The 20,895-nt window shown below is 38.4% G+C and overlaps 1 protein-coding gene across 1 annotated transcript in view; it reads left to right on the forward strand.

Moving 5' to 3' along the window:
- LOC136865955 (nose resistant to fluoxetine protein 6) overlaps positions 1–20,895 on the forward strand; it is a 123,022-nt gene that overhangs the window by 58,537 nt on the left and 43,590 nt on the right. The window contains exons 7-8 of the mRNA XM_068226573.1: positions 10,798–10,966; positions 13,447–13,640. Coding sequence (XP_068082674.1) covers positions 10,798–10,966; positions 13,447–13,640 — 363 coding nt within the window. The remainder of the gene's footprint in view (positions 1–10,797; positions 10,967–13,446; positions 13,641–20,895) is intronic.

The raw sequence follows: 20,895 nt of genomic DNA on the forward strand, positions 1-20,895 counted from the left end.
TTGATCAAAAAAAGAATTATTAATTATTAAATGTTTCAAACGCAGTCACATTGCATAGCGTTATTTACATTGATTACAATATCGAAGAATTTTCTTCAGAGAAAAATAGAGATCTCACAGATTAGTGGACAGCGAAACTGAAAAAGTGAAAAGAAAACCTGAAAATCGGGCACCGATTGATCCAAACGATAACTGCGAATTAACCCACACGATCCGTGAAAAATATGACCTTCAACAAGTAGAATGCCGGATTTGCTCTTAATTAAGATTATCCACCAGTCGAATACCCTTTCGGATACGGCAACACCCGCCGAATGGACCCTTAATCGAACCAAATTGACTATCAGTTGCTGTGGATAGGTTGCGAAATATTATTGGAAAGCATGCTGTTCACTACAAGTTAACAGCAGCATTCACAATTGAAACAAAATTCCACCATGTATTGTCACTTCATGACACCCTTAAGTTATAAAATAATCCCGATGCTAAAACGTGCATCACCCAAACAGCTGTTCAGAAGGAACCAACAACAACACGATCCAAGAGGACCGTACGTTACGTCGATCTCAAGGAACAAAACTGCGAAATGCAGGAAACACTTATTCTTCACGCATTTAGAAGAAATGCCAAACACTGAAGTTAATTAAAAAGTGGTAAATCACTTGAAAAATATTATTATAAAACCAACTTTCAGGTTATAAATGGTTACGTTGCGCTTAGTAAAATTACAAGTCCACATAGTAAAATAAAATACACAATTCTTTCCTTTTTAGCAACGACTACCATCACAGAACCATCTACTTATTGTTTGTCCCAACACACTACCTATAAGTTATCAATTGACCACACTCAACTACGTATAAAAATGGAAGAACGACAAAAATTGAAAATAAAATATATTATCGGCTGATGAATCGAACCTGCATTCGTAACTCAAGTCTCACCTATTACTAAGTGTCAACATGCACACTATCAAAGCAAAACGGACGTCATAACGACAAAACAACTAAGTCCGTAAAATAAAATACAGAAGCTCATTGAACTCAAACACGCATGGCGAACTGCAATAAATATTCAATCACCATTAACTCAGTACCCAATATTGGAGAACCCTCACATGCCATTAGTGGTTCTATAATCTTAGGTAAACACCTTCCAGCTGGTGAGGCCTGCACGCAAGCTTGGCATCATTATTACTGAGCTAACACTCTTCGCATTGCATACAGTACTGCAGACACTACCATCGCTCAAGTCACTTCGCAAAAACATCTAATCTAAGACTTGAGTATGTACAGCTGACATCCCAGACCTATCATCGGGACTACCTAATGTCTACACACCCTAACACTAACTCTATGTACACACACACCTTCCTAAAACTATCGTTGAACGTGAACTAGGGCGTCTAATCATCAATATACTCCTAGGATAACATGTGACGTCCTAAATCTACTGTCGAGCGGAAATTGGGTCGTATACGCTTCCTCTAGCATATCACGCGAAATCGTAACTTAACACACTCATAGATATTTCAGCTGTAAACCTGGTCGAAACTAATAGCACACAATGAACGAATCTTGCCACAGAATGAACGCAAGTTGGGAAATGCAACTAAGTCCCTATCTTGTTTCTAAAACGAGAAATCGAAAATAAATAACGCATGGTGAGCAATCCACAACTCAAACACGATCTCAGCATGCGCAATGAACTTTGGAAAATTTATAGCGAATTCCAACACACGTCTAACATTAAATGAATGTCGTCAAAAACAATAATCATCACCACCGCAAAAATCCACACTGTAATTTTAGGGTGAAGCCCTCAAATCGCCTACCGTCATTATTCCAAATATCCATATCCATGACTATCCAGTGAAACGAAATCCAATGAATCTACACAGCAAAACTATCGCTTTAAAACGTCCAATATCTCATCCCACTATATTTCCGATTTAATGATAAATTATCGTCTCGTAATTTTATGAAATTTACTGATTGGAAACTTGTCATTACAGTCAAATAACACCAAACGTGTGTTCAGAATGCTCTTCTACTCTTGAGGTCATATGAAATAATGGTCATTATGCTGATTTTACATAAACTAGTTACTTGGATTTTTAACTGCCACGAGCTACAATCTTCACCAAAAACTGTTTTTTTCACTTGGGATCTTAACTTGAAATCTTAATACTCATCTCGAACCAACCTTCTCCTGGTCAGCTTGTTCCGGATTATCAGCGGAATATACTACAGCCTGCCACATACAGCCTGTCTCAAAAATTCTTCGACATCAACAAATATATAGCCTGTCACAAAAATTCATTCTCATCGCCTTCTCACGACGGGATAACATGAAATCCAGGCTTCCTTTGCCTTCAACACCTTTACAACTCTTATCTCAACATATATAAATTCTTCGCCATCAATCCTTTTTCTCATTTTTCAAGACTTTTCAAGCCTCAATCCTCTCGTGACAAACAACTGTTATAAAAATTCCATTTCATTTAGTTTACTACAACTTTCGGACCTTAGGAATACAACAACATACCGCGATTTCCCGTATCACCAACATACACGCTGTCACAAAATTTTACTTCCCATGAATAAAACATAACTTTATCAGATTTCGCTGGACTTCGAGACATACGCAAACCTTATTGAACATAACGGTTAAATCCACTTTTAACATAGAAAATTTTATCCCGCGGTAAAAAATATTATTATTATTCTTTCGACAAACATTTTCTGAATTCAAACGATACTCCCAATTAAGACATTCACCACGACTACGTTATCGTTATCACCTTCCTAATTTTCCTCAATTTGGACCATATCTCAAAGAATATTAACACAATATTTAAACTTCGCATTGTATATTTTCTTGATGCGAATTTTACAGCACTGAAGAGTTCCACACGACTACTAGAAATGTAATACATTCGTCTGATCATTATTAAATATCAACCCGACAGACGCAATGAAAATTGGTTGGGACAAACAACATTCTAACTACAACATTGATACAAAGATATTCACAGACCTGTAATCGTAGATATCATCGTGGATATTCTGGCTGCATTTAGGCCAGCATACCTTGCGCCTCGCCTTTCATGGCTACATTTACCATCATCTTCCCATACACATAACTTAAATTACACAACAATTTACACTCGGGGTTGATTGGCACCTCAAACAACGCACTTTCAGCACGTTTGCCCTTGTGACGAGCTCACTCCTCAAATGGCGACTGACACAATTTTCTCAAGAGTCTGCCCTCGTTCACCTTACTAAGGGCCAGGTGTTCCAAACAGATAAGAAACCAGACCCCGCGGCCAACTCCCAGACTTCTCGTTGACAAATATTAGACGTACACACTGAATACAGAGAGAAACTCAACTACGTATTCACCCAAATCTCTAAACTTTCGAAGTTTCCATCAGCGGCAATTCAGAAATTTTCTATGATCTTCTACTTTAACATTATATTTGAACCATAGACGCGGATATGAAACTAATTACTTGGAGAACGAATCTCCGCACTTTCCTACTGACGAGTGACGTGAGCTTCACCGTTCCGACAGCCAGACAGAGAGTGTCAAATATGCGGAGGGAGATTTATTTTATAACCTATGGGAGGACGCTACCCACACCATGAAGCTTGGTTGCACAATCTGCTAATTCCGCATCCAATAGACCAATTTTTCTGAAATTTGTTCCATAACTTCGGACAGACTTACGATTCATTACGGTGTTAATTTCATATTTTTCCCATACTCGCAACAGGCGAAATGAATTATTTCTGCCCGGGCATTTCGTAGGTTTTTCGTCATCCATCGGCCTTGGCACGTGTCGCTGACCCGCGGGCTGGACGCAAATTCTTCTCTAGGCTTAACTGCACTTATATTTACCCTGGGGGTTTTATCTTCACATATGGTTTAAGAATAATTTAGATTCTTTATTTCTGGATTTACTATGTCGCCAAAATCTCTCGTTATCAAGAATTTCTTTAATTTTGATAAATTGTTCAATATTCGAAGTCCACCGATGTGTCCCGGTATTTCATAATCTTGCGGCTGGCTCGACACGGGGAGCTCGTTCCAACGAAACAGAGAGGCTCTTGGAATTCAAACATGGCCGCTTTCAAAAAAGTAGTTTGTAGCTGAAATAAATATTGGGAAATAAAAAAAATTCTCATCGTAGAATTATGGGTTCAATATGGACAAACGGATTGTAACAAAAGACGCCTCATATTGCGGTCTAAATGGCCGGTATAAAGATATTTTCTCCTGTCTCGTCTATCTACGGGTAAAATTGAGGGTGAAATTAGGGTAAGGATTTCTCACAGTGCATTACTTTCGGGTACTAATGTGACAGCTAAAAACATAGAATTTAGCTCACTTATGGATACTGTGTTGGCCAATGTTCGTGCAGAATTAGATGGTTCTATATTTCGTTTAAGTGATTCGCACTACGAATTATACGTGTACAAAGAGCAAAATGTAGATACAATCCAGAAAAAGAGACAAATCTAACATATAAGCAAAAGGGATATGACGAAACATCATAGGACCAAAGTTGTAGATCACTCCCAATTGAACTGTGATTGTGCCATCCGTTTTGTGATACGACTTACCGTTCAGCCGTGAAATACCTCGAAACGTAGGTCTGCACCAACATTAAAAATGTCCTCAATATTCCGATATTTTTCGGGGAGTTGGGTAAAAAAAATGAAACATTTAAAGCTTTCCGTCGATTACAGGCTAAAACAAATTTCAATTTTCTACCTCTTCCGGCAGATTGTGCCTCAATCCTTTTTTCTTGGTGGGGGGTTGACAATGAGGACCTTCAGGAAACTAACAAATATTCAGATGGTCATTATTACATTTGAAATGAACAGACTAACGGTCGTTATGATTTTATTTATGTAGATAAGGAATCTTCTCTACGTACAGCACCTTTTGGGCTATGTCCGCTGGACAAAACCGACATTTGATGACATCTCCCTTATTAATCCTCCTATCGAAAAAATGCATATGGGAAAAAAGTTTTAGAAATGGATTTCCATCAAGGTTGGTCGATTTCCAGTCAGGTTAGTGTTTTATATATTGCGGGAGAGTAAAATCACTAATTTGGTTCCCTATCAACCCCCAGTCCATTCCGAGAATTTGGAGTGGTATGGACCTGAAAACCTTCCATTGGACAAGTGGATGCTAAGTATGAAGTTTGGTTGACATATTTCCGGTAGTTTCAAGTTATAAGAGATACGATTTACACTCGCCCGCTTTTGATTAAATCTGGTGGGACATGTACTGAAAAACCGTCGGTTAATGATATATCTCTTATTAATATTCCTATAGAAAAACTGCACATCAGAAAAATGTTTTTGGAATGGATTTCCATCATGCTTGATCAATTTCCAGTCAGGCTGGTGTTGTATATATTTCGGAAGAGTTAAATCACTGTTTTGGTTCCCTATAAACCTCCCGTCAATTCCGGGAATTTGGCATGGAATGGACCTAAAAACTTACCTTTGGACAGGTGGATGATAAATATGAAGTTTGATTGAAATATCTCCAGTAGTTTTCAAGTTATTATAAATACGCCTTACACAAACCCGTTCTTGAGTTACGCCCAGTGGGGCCGATGACCTTAGATGTTAGGCCCCGTTAAACAACAAGCATCATCATCATCATCATCATCATCATCAGTTAAGTCCGGTAGGACTTGTACCAAAAAGCTGTCTGTTAATGATATCTCCCTTATTAATCCTCGTATCGAAATGATGCACATATGGAAAGAGGTTTAGAAATTTATTTCCATTAAGTCAGGTATATATCCATTAAGTTTCACTGTGTATATTTTGTGGAAGTGCAAAATCATGGTTTCGTATAAACCCCCAGTCAGTTCAGGGATTTAGAAACAATATTAGCTTTTCAACCTACCCAACGACAGGTGGATTCTAAATATGAAGGTTGGTAGAAATATATCCAGTAGTTTTCAAGGTATAGGATAACAAACAGACAAACAGACAAACAGACGAACAGACTCCAAAGCTAAAAAATATGCAGGCGGTCATTATTACACCTGAAACGGATAATTATACGGAAATTTCGCCAAAATAGTCAATGTACAGACACACGGTCGTTACGATTTTATTTATATAGATGAACGTGTTGTATTTACAATGCTAATATAATAGCAATTAGACCGTTCAATCTACTGTGAGTCATAGTGTAAAATTTTGAAATACTTAAGGTACGTGTGAATTTGTATATGACGGTACAGTAATGCTAAGCTGAATCCATAGTATCGTAAGTCGCAGTGTTAAGCATTGGAAATAATATTTAAGCTGTGTTTGAATTTATATATGATGATTCTGGATTTAGAATGATAAACTAGTAATATTTCTTGTATTATTTTCTTTCCATGGATTTGCTTGTTGTACTCTTGTTGTTGTTGTTGTTGTTGTTGTTGTTTTTGGGTAATTTTGTTTACCTTTATTATCACACTATTGTAAGTGGTCATTGCCTCCGGGATATTCCCCATTTGCGAGTGTTTGTTAATAATATTAATACTGTGTCTATACCTTAATGAGCACCACCGGTTCTACCTTCCCAATCCTATCCCTTTCCCATCCTTTTGTCACCCAAACCCTTCGATGTGTTACTGCAACGTTGAAAAAGGTAACATGCAGTATATTTATGAGGTTTCCCCTCTTGCCTTGAGGACATTCCGAAAAAGATTTCCATGTTTGTAATAGTATACTTAGATACGGAATGATTAAAGGAAGCCAGTAATAGCGGTTTCTGCAAAACAACTGTAAGAAAATGAAGGCACGTGTAACATTTCTCGGCCTACGCTGCCTAAACCTTCAAATGCTTATATATAGACGAACTATATGGATTTCACTTAGTGTGTGGCATTCGTACTTTAGTCCCCGGAGTGTTCAAAGACATGTTCGGCTAACCAGTGTAGGTGTTAGTATTTTACGCCATGGGCGGCCTACATGCCTGTTTGTGAGCTTGTTATGAGTGTGAAAAACGCTGTTGTCTAGTATACTCCTGAATTCGAATTAGACCAAGGGGCCTCCTCAGGGCTCAACATTCCTATCTGATGTACAAATCACCATCAGCATCGCCATAGATCCTTACTATATTTGAACAATGAAGAGAAGTTTGAAACTGAATTCGGGCTTTGTGCTCACAAGCTAGCGATTAGAAATTGTAGCTATAATCACAAAGAATGGGTACTGTCCACCTAATCAATACTTTATTATATCTTGTTACTAAGCAGTACCGGTTCCTACCTTCACAGAGGTCATCTTCAGCTGGTCATAAGATCTAAAGTTAACTTAAAATAATTTTAAAAACATTACTAAATCTAATGAAGAATGTCACATGATGTGAGTGATAAGATTAAAATATACAATACATAAAATATACAATGATATGATGTATCTTCTGGTTTAAAAACAAGCGTCAAAATTCTATGACATGTATGTGTTACATAAATTTCTAGTGTACCGGTACTGTTTGTGAGTAGTAGATAATTTGGTGAAATACAATTTCAACAAGTAAAATGTTTATGGCGTTCTTGAAGTACACTTTGAAGTTCAGTCCATATTGGTGAATTGTTCTATACATTCATTGGTATGTTTATACTAAACATTATGGAACATTCTATGATATGGATGTAATAAAATTTATCAAATAATACATTAAAATACGAAAAAATGTTCACATGATTCTTGTGGTACGTTTTGGAATTATATTAATTTTGTACATTCATAGATATGTTTGTACCAAGCATTCTAGAATATTCAACTATGTATGTTGTTTTTCTTTTAAGTTCATATGATTAAGAATGTTAAATAATGAACATGAAAATATTATGGTGTATCATTAGTTTTCTTGGTAACAATCTCGTTAAAAGATATTGAGTAGGTGCAGATGCTCCCTCTTTGTAGTTTTGTTGTTGGACATTCAGTAATATAATCCTCTTGACTGGTCGAATGTGTACTGTTAGGGAGCACGTCGACGAGTACACGACGAGTACACGACGTGCTCCCTAACAGTACACATTCGACCAGTCAAGAGGATTATATTACTGAATGTCCAACAACAAAACTACAAAGAGGGAGCATCTGCACCTACTCAATATCTTTTAACGAGATTGTTACCAAGAAAACTAATGATACACCATAATATTTTCATGTTCATTATTTAACATTCTTAATCATATGAACTTAAAAGAAAAACAACATACATAGTTGAATATTCTAGAATGCTTGGTACAAACATATCTATGAATGTACAAAATTAATATAATTCCAAAACGTACCACAAGAATCATGTGAACATTTTTTCGTATTTTAATGTATTATTTGATAAATTTTATTACATCCATATCATAGAATGTTCCATAATGTTTAGTATAAACATACCAATGAATGTATAGAACAATTCACCAATATGGACTGAACTTCAAAGTGTACTTCAAGAACGCCATAAACATTTTACTTGTTGAAATTGTATTTCACCAAATTATCTATTACTCACAAACAGTACCGGTACACTAGAAATTTATGTAACACATACATGTCATAGAATTTTGACGCTTGTTTTTAAACCAGAAGATACATCATATCATTGTATATTTTATGTACTGTATATTTTAATCTTATCACTCACATCATGTGACATTCTTCATTAGATTTAGTAATGTTTTTAAAATTATTTTAAGTTAACTTTAGATCTTATGACCAGCTGAAGATGACCTCTGTGAAGGTCGAAACCGGTACTGCTTAGTAACAAGATATAATAAAGTATTGATTAGGTGGACAGTACCCATTCTTTGTGATTATAGATACTAAGTATCAATACGGACATGAAACTGATAGATTTCAATAGAAATTGTAGACCACAAACTCTCCTATCCGGCCGGCCAATATTCTGCTGATGAAAGTTTCTTGGACTACCATGACTCGAACCGGATAACCAGGGTATCAGACCATTACAGACTTGACGCCTTAACGATCATCGCCACCAGGCGGGCTATATACTCTAGTACTCCGTAGATTTGACTCTAGCTTAGATACAAGGTGTGATATGAGCAGGAAAATATACACGCACCCTTGCATCAAATCTGTTCATATTAGCTGAAACCGATTTTCTAGATCATGTACATTTCTAGATCCAAAAACGTGGTCTCCCAGGTAGTCCCAGATATGTTCCATACGCGAGAAATCTGGAGATCGAACAGGCCTTGGAAGACTGGTGTCATTGCGGAGCACTTCTTTGATACCTTTGATCTGTCCACCCGAGAATTATTTTGCTGGAAACTGCCTCTTAGAATCTATGTCTTGTAGGACAACATATCAGGCTGCAGGATATCATGCATGCACAAAACACTGTGCTGTCAATGTGCCTTGAATAACTAGAAGGGATACCAACTGTCGTATTCGATGATCCCCCAGACCAGCGCATCACCACCCGGAAGACGGCGGTCGTTAATGCACAAAGAGAACCTGAAAATCTCACTAAAGATAACTCTGGTCTAATCCGTACTACTCCAGATTTATCGTTCAAGACACCACTTTAACAGAGACTATGGTGGGTTGGTGTTATTGGTAGGACACGTAGTGACCATCATGAGACTAAATGTGCTTCAACCTAGCACCTGAGAATTGTTCGGGCAGACACATAGGCCTTAACAGCTGATCTGTTCGTGCTTGTCGAACGATCTGATGATTGTTTTTCTGGAGGTCAGTCGAGCTCATCCCGAACTCAGTTCCCATATATGCGTGCATTCATGCCTTCACTAACCAACGGCCATAGCCGTGTTGAAACACCGCATCCTGTGGGATCTCCGAAGTTAAGCACCATTGGGCGTGGTCAGGAGTTGGATGGGTTGCCACGCTCTGTTGGTGGGGGGTAAGGGAATGGAGGAGCGGAAAGGAACTGGCCACCCTACCGCACGTAAACTCCAGCTCAGGAACACCTCTGCGAAGGTTCGGACATGACTTCGGGCAGAATAACTCTTACCTTATGCTTTCACTGGTCCCAACACGCAATAAGAGTCTGATCAGAACGACTTACGTGACGTGGGATTCGTCGATGCAGTATCCATTATCGAACACTCCGAAAACGGGCCCCCTCCCAAACTCTAATAACAGGGATAAATCCCTTTCTTTCCTCATATTGAGCAGGGGACTTGATTTCCGCAACAGAAAGAAGCCTTCTACAACGAACCAGAAGCCTCAGCGAGTCTTTATATGAACCATGAGTTGCAGGCCGCTCAACTAATCACGCTATTACGCTAACAATTTCACTATCTGCTTGAAGTGTAGGTGCATGTCAGTTTTTGCAGTCAAATACCTACTTAATGGTGCATATATTTCCTTAATTTGTTTATTTTGATTCTGAGGTCAAAATATGAAGCCCATCCCGGGAATACTTGTATTTTACTTTTCCCTACTGATTATGCAGGTATCCGATTACCTGGGATTAAGTTGTAAATATCTAAGTAGGCTGGAATTGCTTCAATTCGTATACATTTTCATGTATATTCCTATATTTACGCATACCAATGCCTCTACCATAGTGTATGCCTCTACTTTTATTTCTTTATAAATAGTAAACTTTATTCCAATTTTATCCCCTCAAATGTTTCATTTATTTTGTATTTGATATGCTGATTTCAAATTGATCTTTGAGAATAATGAAGGTATGCTAATATTTTTAACATGTTAAGATGTGTGCAAGGCGCAGTAAGTTGTTCAACTTGTGCTTGCATTCCAGGCTAACTCCTGCTTTAGCCATAATTATAATGCTTCGATCGACATTATTGACACATTCTGGATCTGGACCTCTTTGGGACGCCACTGCGAACGCTGAGAAGAAAAACTGTGACAACTACTGGTGGACCAACTTGCTGTATGTGCAGAACTACGTAAACCCGATGGAACTGGTATGTATTTGATAACAAAATTAGCTACATTACTAGGACGGGGACTCGACAGAGTAAAGATGGAGATTCGGCACAGGATGATGGTCTTCTGTTTTTACTTCACGAGAGTGCCGATGAAGTGTTATGCACTTCCGTTGTTAGTTCTCGGGGGTTCCCATACGAGCGTCGCTAGTTTCTAGCAATTGTTACGGGTTAGGAAAGACTCTTTGTACGTAGGATTTGTTCAGCAATGACTGTGTGTGGAGGCTGAAATGGGGCTCTGTACATCGATTGACCCAAGCGAAAGTTCTGGCTGGTGACAAAAAATAATTGGTCTTACGCGTTAGCAGAAAGTCTCTCAAATATATTGTGTCACTGGCCCACGATGTGTGCGTCAGCTACGCATTTGACGTTTCTAATGTTTTCATAAGATCTATTGTCCACCTTCGTAGCGTAATGGTGAGTGCTATTAGCTGCCGTCCTGGAAGACCCGGGTTCTATTCTCAGTACTGCCAGAAGTTTTAAGAATGGTACATGGAGTTCACCTCCATTGGCGATGTGCACCAACTCAGGACGAGGATACAAGTTTACTATATGATCTCTCAGTGAGTAGGAGTTGGGTAGCACATCTATCTGCGTTGAATTACGGGAGTAACGCGATGTTCTTAAACTGCATCCAATGGTGGTCTGTATTGAGAAGAACGTTGTGCAAAATGGAGGAAGATTTATCTGTGTTTAGTTATAACACTTAGTATCTTCTGTAGCTGGGATGATACTATTTTGGCATCGGCAATAAGAGCAACTCCCTTCTATAAGCATTTCACGGTAACATTTAAATATTTCATCTCGCAAAGTAATGTTTGACGTACTGGAGTCCGCGTCATAGATTTCTACCCGAAACTATTATTATTAAAACTATCTTTTTACTAACGTCTAAACAATCCACAATCACATGTGTGGTTTTCAGTGACGCAAGGTTAGAGGCCGGCCCCGTGGTGTAGGGGTAGCGTACCTTCCTCTTACCCGGAGGCTCCACGTTCGATTCCAGGCCATGTCAGGGATTTTTATCTGGACCTGAGGGCTGGTTCGAGCTTCACTCAGCCTACGTGATTAGAATTGAGGAGCTATCTGACGGTGAGGTAGCGGCCCGGGTCTAGAAAGCCAAGAATAACAGCCGAGAGGATTCGTCGTGCTGACCACACGACACCTCGTAATCTGCAAGCCTTCGGGTTGAGCAACGGTCGCTTGGTAGGCCAAGGCCCTTCACGGGCTGTAATGCCATGGGGTTTGGGTTTGGTTTTCAAGGTTAGAGAGTGGTTAGTATTCGAAAGCAATTTGCCGTAGTCTTAATTTATCTCCAGCATTTCCCTCATGTGAATAAGAGAAACCGCAATAAAGCCATCTTCAGTGTTGCCAAGAGTGGGGATCGAACCAAGTACCTTCCGAATATATGCTGACAGTTACGTTGCACAAACAGCGTAGAAAATCTATAGGTCAGTATTCTTTTATTTACGATAGTTAATTAATTAATTAGCGGAGGTAGCCAGTAAATATTACATTGTTTTTATGGTAATTAATGGAGGTAGAAGGCACATATTTATTTATCATAATTATTTAATTGTGATACCTGGAAAACATTACAGTTTTGTTTACATATTTATTTATTTATTTATTTATTTATTTATTTATTTATTTATTTATTTATTTATTTATTTATTTATTTATTTATTTATTTATGATAATTAAAAGAGGTAGGAATTAAACATTACAGATCGCAATTTCAGAGGATCCTTGCGTTCGTATACTGTATATGCATAAATGTTCTTCCAGACATTAAATGTATAGCTTGTTCAACTCTTAATCGATGACATTTGAAATCTCAGCCACCCACTCGCTCACTCATCACAAACGATATATTGGGAGCCACAAAGCCGATAAAAATGGAACTTTCTATATAACATGTCCGTCTTTGGTTATTGGAAATGGAACTCAGTAATACCTCTAAGGGATACGAAGAAGCAAATAACTAGACTAGAAGATAATTTTAATAACAAAATACGAGTAAGGAAACAAGTGCTTTTAGGTCGTTTTTCTGGAACTGCATTTAGGCTGGAAGTGTTTTAGAAATTCCTTTTCGTTTCTAGTTTGATAGAGCTCTCTATGTCTCACAATTTGTAAACTTTCTGAGCCCTTTAGCTTTCAACTTTCGGCACAATTGAAGAAATTGCTTCATGTTACGTCTTTCGTACAATGGGGACCCCTATTTTGGCTGCTAAGAAATATTTTCAACATTAACATTATATTGAAGGAGAAAATTCACTCCAAAATATCTGTAATGTTCTCTTGCTTCAAATTGGATATCCTTGACTTTATCCCATAAAACGTTATAGGAGTAGCCACTGGAGGCTGTGAAGGTGGGTTATGAGAATGTTTCACTGTATTCACATAGTAAATAATTGTAGTGTAATGTATGTAACTCATGTGGTTCATGGACTTTACAGTGTATAAGCCAAGGCTGGTACCTCGCTGTGGACATGCAGCTCTATTGGTTATCCCCGCTGTTACTGGTACCACTGTGGAAGTGGCCTAAAGTTGGATTGGCAATGGTGGGACTACTGACAGCAGCTGGATCTATTTTAGTAGCTCTAATGACCTTCTACGGTGATTACCCCACTACTTTCGTTGAAATGATGAGGTAAGAACTAGTTCATTATGAAACAGAATGTATCGGTATTGAAAAACATATATTATCTATATAAACAATTTTAGTGGTCCGCCGTCTATAATAATGTTTGTTTTCCCAATTTCGCAACGTTTATCGGTTTTAGTTCAAATAAAGTCCGTATCAGAGGTTTTAAGCATTCGCGCCTTTTTGTTACACTATTGATTTTCTCTAAAATTGTGGACTATAAGTGAAACGACCCTTCATTTTAAACTGCTTTTCTTATGTACATAATTTCGATTGCTCTTCAAATGACGGAGAAACTATTTTCTGCAGGTTTCATGCTCTGCATTGAGTGACCGACACGCGGTTACCGTTTCAACGTCTGGCTCTTTCCGGCAAGGAAGTAACTTAATGTTATTTCCATCATCATTCGTATAAACTCGTGGTTGCTTATTGGGTAGAAGGCGAGAAAGACTTCAAGCTGCCATTCTACGGATATATTTGCGAAATACCGTTGGAGGTTACAATCGACCTCGAATAGCACTAAAGGGTGCTGTTAATATTATTTTAAAGTGTATCGTGGAGTGTAGCCAATTATTTCACACTGTAAGGTGTTTCCAGGATTTTGCTATAATTTTTACTGTATTTCTCTTCTACATCTTTAATTTCTTTAGGCTTAAGTAATAACACAATAATTCATCTTCTGATCTGTTTACCTAAGAAATACTGAGCCTAAATTTCTTGTCTTACCGCCTTCTTGGATCTGTAACTCATATCATCACAATTTTGTGAGGGACATTTCAATTTCCAATATATCCACTTGTTATTTGCATATTTGTCCTATCTGGCTGTCCTCAGTTATAATCCTATTTTGTATTAATTTCACCTTTTTGACTGTATTTATTTCTTCCTTAATTACACCGTATGCAGGTGCTAATTCAGAAACCTGGCCATTATTTTCTTTGAGGAGAAATTCCAAGCTGTTTAAATGTATAAGATTTTGGCCCGAGAACATACGGAAATACGGAGGTAATTTTCATCACGTTGCAGACCTCAATTTCGGGGTAATTGGTGGCTATGCGATAAGTCGTATCCCAAAGCAGGTAGAACAATCGCCGTTCAATGTGGAGGGGTTTTCAACTTTGGTCCTGTGAATCATTGCCTTATTTCGATTCATTATACGTTAGATAGCGCTGCATTCCTCGATAGGCCTGTCTTTTTAATGAAAACTCTCCATCTCTATTGTGAAAGGCAGTTGGCAAGTAAGCCTGCAGTAAGAATAGAAACTCCTGAACTCGACTGTGAATGGCAGTAGGAAATGTGGCCTGCCATTATCATCAATTCCCAACACACACCTCATTTCGGAAACATTGTATGAGGTCCTCCCTGTTTTGTTTCTTGGATTGCGCTAAGGGACATGCAGTGTAATATTATATTTCTCACTGCGTGTACAATAATTTACGTAGAAATCCATATACAATGTAGAGTACCGTAACAAAGCACGGGTTACTTTGCTAGTTCTGATATATACTTTTTTGTCATGATATGTTCTTGTCACATGTATGCCTAATTTACTTCTTATTTCATTTATTTTCTCTGTTTTTCCCCTTTCTAGCCTTCCTAATTTCAGCACTTAATCCCCTTCGCAATTCTATTTTTCTATGTCTCCTCTAAGCTGTCTGTCATAGCGCTTGTTTAGTATTTATTTTCCACGAATATTCATACCTCCTTCTGTTAACAGTCTGATGACAGTGTAAATTCCCTCAGAAATTTTTCTTACTAACTATCAATTTTTAATTATTAGTTTCTTCAGTCTGGCAAAACAAATTTTTAGTAACACATTTTTGAACTACCTGAAAAATAAAAAAAAATGGTAGTAGCGCAGTAGTACAGTGAGTTTCTTCCATCCGTTGGCCGGCAGGCGCGACCAGCTAATCTGCCTCCCGTTGACTCTTCACTTTCCGTTACGCAGCGCAGCGACAGAATGGAAATGCCGGAACTTCGCAGTTCAGGTCAGTCCTTATTACGTATTATGTGTTGATCCGTCGCTACAACTGTTCTCGAGTTTTGCAATGTTATTTCAGGGTATAATTCTTATAATGCCTCCACATGTGTAAACGATCCACGAAAGGTTATTTATGTACGAAAATTATGTGAAAACAGAGTCTTGCAGGAAGTTGTTAGGCGATTTGTAACACAATTTCCAGGTGTACGTCGTCCAAATAGAGAGACCGTGAGGAAACTCGTAAACAAACTGAAGGAACTGGTTCTTTACTCGGTAAGTGTTAAAAATCGTGTACTGAGGAAAGGGGAAATAATATATCAGAAAGATTAGAACATACGCCTACAAAATCCCAAAGATAAGTTGGACTAGATGCCGGGGTTTCGAGGAGCTCAGCTACGAAAATGTCATAAGGTACGAGATTATTTTCTTAATTCATACTTTCTTAACCCTTTTTTTATATTTTTAATTGTTAGATCAAGTCATGCACGGATAAAGTGGGCGATGTGCTGTCCACGTTGCTATGCCGCTCAGTGGGGAGTGATGAGTCAACGAGAGTCAGATATGATAGGGGCGCCTGTCGGCCAACCGATGAAAGAAACAGACTGTAGTTGAAATATGGGTCCAGTGTAACATTTCTACTACGATAAAAATACACGGTAGGAAGCATGAAAGATGAGAATGTACTGGACCTCCTATTTTAGTTACAAAGAGTTATTTGGTAAGATTAATTACAGCAGGATCAAGGAAAGAAGAAAAATAAGATGAATCGTAAATATTCTCTTCATTCATCGTAGAATCCACTGCGAATAAGATTGAAAATGTATTTTTCTATGACTTTTGAAGGAGCGCTTATCGATGGAATCACTATAGGCTACATAGAAAAATGACAATCCTCAGACTGTTTCCAGTTATTCGACCAGGTCAGGAATGGAATGAATAAAGCCCCCATCTAACAACGAGGATAGAAATTGTGTCGGCTGCCGAAGACTCTCGCACTCATCTGGGGCAATAATTACTGACTGACAGCATATTGTAGAGTGTTGCAGGAATGAAAGATGACGTAAATCCGGAATACACGGAGAAAAACCTCCCCCCTCCACCTGGTCCAGTACAAATCTCACATAGTTACCGGGATATGATCGCCAGAACACAGCGGTGAGAGACCTGCACGCTGCCACCTGAGACACGACGGTTCTTTATAGGCTGCGTAGTGATATTTGCAATGTTATTTCAAGATCTGCCTGTAAACTAATCTACCCGGTACAAATAAAGTTATTTGTGGCATAAATTGTAGCGCATTATTAATTTAATTTAAAAGAGATTACCATTAATTTGTATTCAGTTTTTTTCCCGTGACGCGCGCAAACATATACACGGATAAATCTGTGCATACAGACAGACATGACGAAAAATTTACAAATTGCATTTCTGGACATTACCAAGACTGACACACAATTTTGACATAAATATATCCCAGTGGGAGAAACTCACTGTATTACGTAATAGTGTCATATAACAAAATGGGTAACACAATGTTACCTAGAAACAGTACCTTGAGAGCTGTACAGGGCGTGTATCTGTATGTCATGGCCATCCATTAAGACTTCACATCACAGCCTTGCACGGTTGACACGTATCACTGCGTAGCACATGTTGTTCAGAGACATACGGTGAAGAGAGCTCTAAAACCGATTTGGCAAATACGCTCGTCCGTTCCACTGGATCGATTTGCTTTACTTTTGTTTTATGCTCTTTGGAATGACCTGCAGGTGAATCGCAAGACATCTATACCTCTATAAGTTCAGCCAACTTCGAGTAATCATAAAATCAAATCAAATCCAGTAACTGAAAACGAAGGCTTATTCTAAGTCACAATACATTCTGTACTTAGCAGATTGCTAAGACACTCGCACTTCCCTTAATACTCTGATATATGTGAGTTTCAGTAATGTCATTGCATGCTAGATACTCTTTGATTCTCTGACCCTTCCCAGCTTCCAAAGGCATTCAACAGATGGCAGAGCGTTCCTAGTAACTTACATGCAGCTAAGAGAAAGAAGTCTACGTACAAACAGACCCCATCATGACACACGCCTTAGACAATATCTGGGAACATCTATCAAAGGACAACATAGCTACACTAGAAAGAGTGAAGGCCATGTATCTTAAAGTTCTCTGCCAGACGAAGAACGCTCCTTCGAGACTAACTTATGAGCTCACAAGACAACTGTTCTATGTAGAAGAAATGCGATTAAAATATCATTGCCTTCTACGACACAATACCCAGCTTTACATCAAGAACTGCAGGATTAAAAAGCGAATATATTACACCCAGATTGCCTGTCTCCAAAGATACAATATAGATTTTTACCAAACTGACGGGATGACGACATCAGAATGGGTGACTTCTGACTGCGAACTGCGGCATACCAGAACGCGCTTATTAAATGTTCATAAAACCATTGAATTGTGCAGGCAAAACTATATGACTACAACAGGCATATCAGGACAATTTATCTGACCTATATATAACGAATACTGCGGAGCAGCTCGAGTCCTCTAGTTGATGATAAATTGATGTTTCGAAAGATGAATCTAATATTTATTTCAAATTACGTCCGAAGTACATACAAACTTCTGTTTATATATACAAAACCCTATTGGTATATGAACAGAGGTTTCTTGGGCCTATGCACCAATTCTTTATGATTTTATGGAACCAAAATTCGAGAAGAGCCAGAGAGGCAGTTTGGGAGCCAACAGAGGTGTATGGGGTGTGGCCGCACAAGATAAGGAGATACTGTCGATCGAGAGAAGTAAGTACGATTTATTCAAACTTTTAAATTTCGGCAAGCAATCGCCAAAATTGAGAAGGGAGCGGCAATCCTGCCAACTTCGGAACAGCGTTTGACAGAATACATGTATTGTCTCAAAATCCAGACATCGGTAATATAAATAAAAGACCAAATTGAACTGTCACGAAACATGGAACCCAATAATAAGTCAACTCGGTCTACATTGAGGACATTATGTGAGTAGGACACTTCAAAGTTTGGCCAGTGCAAATTTAACCGATGTCCATAGTAGGCACAGTAGGGAGAGAGAGTGTGAGGGAGAGAAGGAGGGGGAGGAAGAGGGTAGTTTTCTCACGAAATAATGAAATAATTATGGATAATTGGGCGATCGTATTCTGAGCACAAATGGATATCGGATATTTGTCACCCCAGAGCTACGATTTAAGATCCTCGGAGTGATTATGTGACCCTTCGTAATCATCCCGAGAAATAGCGGGCGCGGACTCAGAAAGTAATAAACTGGCAGGAGATTTTATTATCCTTGAGTCTCAATTTATTCTCCTGTAATAGAAGTACGTACTCGAGAGTATTGGGTCTCCAACCGTCGAGTTCGTAGTTGAGAACGTTACGCGAGTGAGTATCTATTTTGGTACTGTACCTGTCCAGGGCATCGACAGAGTGCTAAGTATTTATTTATTTAGCATTTAGTATAGAAATACTACCTCACAAATACATCACGGATGGAATTTTTATGGATGAAGGACTTCGGAGAATCAAACCCGGACATCGAAGCTCCCTCCTCCCTTCTTTCATTCAGACGAATGACTACGCTCGACAGGAAATAGGTCTGATACCGCCCGGTGAAAATAAATATGGGCATGTAACATAAATATCTTCACAGTAGGACACTAGCGAGAGGAATATATGAATCTAAGAAATAAACAGGATGGATATTTACCAAATTCAAAAAACAATTTCATTCACTGAGAGATCCTTGGTGAAAAATTGTGTACACACGTGATATTGCCTGCGTGGAAATTTTTAAGACATTCTACACTTAACTTATCGCACGGGTAATGCCATCCGATATCTTTAGGAGTTCTTTAGTCTCTCTTGAATTGAATTCTGATATTCCCAAGCCGAAACCACTCAACACTGCGTATATTATAAATTCACTGTCAAATAATAGGGACTTTACCCTTTCTGTTGATACTGATATCATTTGGATATGCACTGTATTATGAAGGAACAACACAAATTACATGAAAACTGTGCTAGTGGCTTTTCATGCCGTGATGTTAAAAACATTTAATAAGTACGCTCCATATACATCAACAGTTTACCCAATCATGAAAATCCCGACGTCGCCTATCACTAATGGTTCCTGTAGTACCATATTGCAAATTACCACGCTACCGAGTGCACGTGTCTCTCCGGGATAAGAAACATATTACTGATATTTACAATGCGGACATTGCAACGCTGGTGAGCCTGTAATTCCAAAAATGAATCATCGTACAATTACACATGCCACAAAAATAAAATGCATAACATGGCGGAGCATTATCCACGTAAAAAGGACAATAAAATACACTTCAAATCTCTCCAGAATACGTGACCCCACTTAGGTCTTTTTCTATCGATCAAATGACTTCGATGCCAGTCGGGAATCGAACCACGCCTTCTTGATTCGAGGTAATAGCTGAAGTTCCCTAACTACGATTTCATTTCAGTACCCTTATCGGGGGAATGCATCAATTACCGTCTCATCAAACACCGAGCCTTCCGATGGTAAAAAAAAAAATTACTACGCAAGCGAATATTTTAAGTACCTACTATGTTTTTAAATGGGCGAATCTGCCTCTGCAGGTCAGAAGCACCGCATGCTTTGGGATAAATCTCTTATACAAACAAAACAACTTAAATATCTGGAACTTCACCTCCTTTTCACCCCTCCACTTTGAGACCATATATCACTCGCCGAGAGAAGCACGTGCTGCCCAAAAACAGCTGAGATTATATACACAATTCCATCCGTATTAAACTATTAATCAATAATTTATCTGTCGCACGTTTTCCGGGCATATTACCCATCGTACACATTATTCACATACTTTCTTGCAATGACTCAGCAAATTACACTACTGCCTTACATTATTATTTCTTACGTCCTGCATATCCTCACATTTTTTTCTTAATCGCTCTCCGTTTAAAGCACAAGTACTTAATATCCACATTATTCAAATACCTTCTACAATATATTAAGAAGACCCTTACCCAGATGGAATTAAAATTTTACACTTCACACACTCGCGCATCTTTCTATGCCATTTGTTCGCACCTCGAGCCATGATTTTCTTTCCTCTGTTATCAGCATCCGTAAACTAAAGAAGGATGGCTATAATCATGCAAAATTTAATTTGTGGAGCACTTGGACAATTAATATTTGGAACTTAAAAAAGATCCTACCAGCGGATTTAAGAAT

The sequence above is a fragment of the Anabrus simplex genome, chromosome 3 (genome assembly GCF_040414725.1).
Source record: "Anabrus simplex isolate iqAnaSimp1 chromosome 3, ASM4041472v1, whole genome shotgun sequence".
NCBI lineage: Eukaryota > Metazoa > Arthropoda > Insecta > Orthoptera > Tettigoniidae > Anabrus > Anabrus simplex.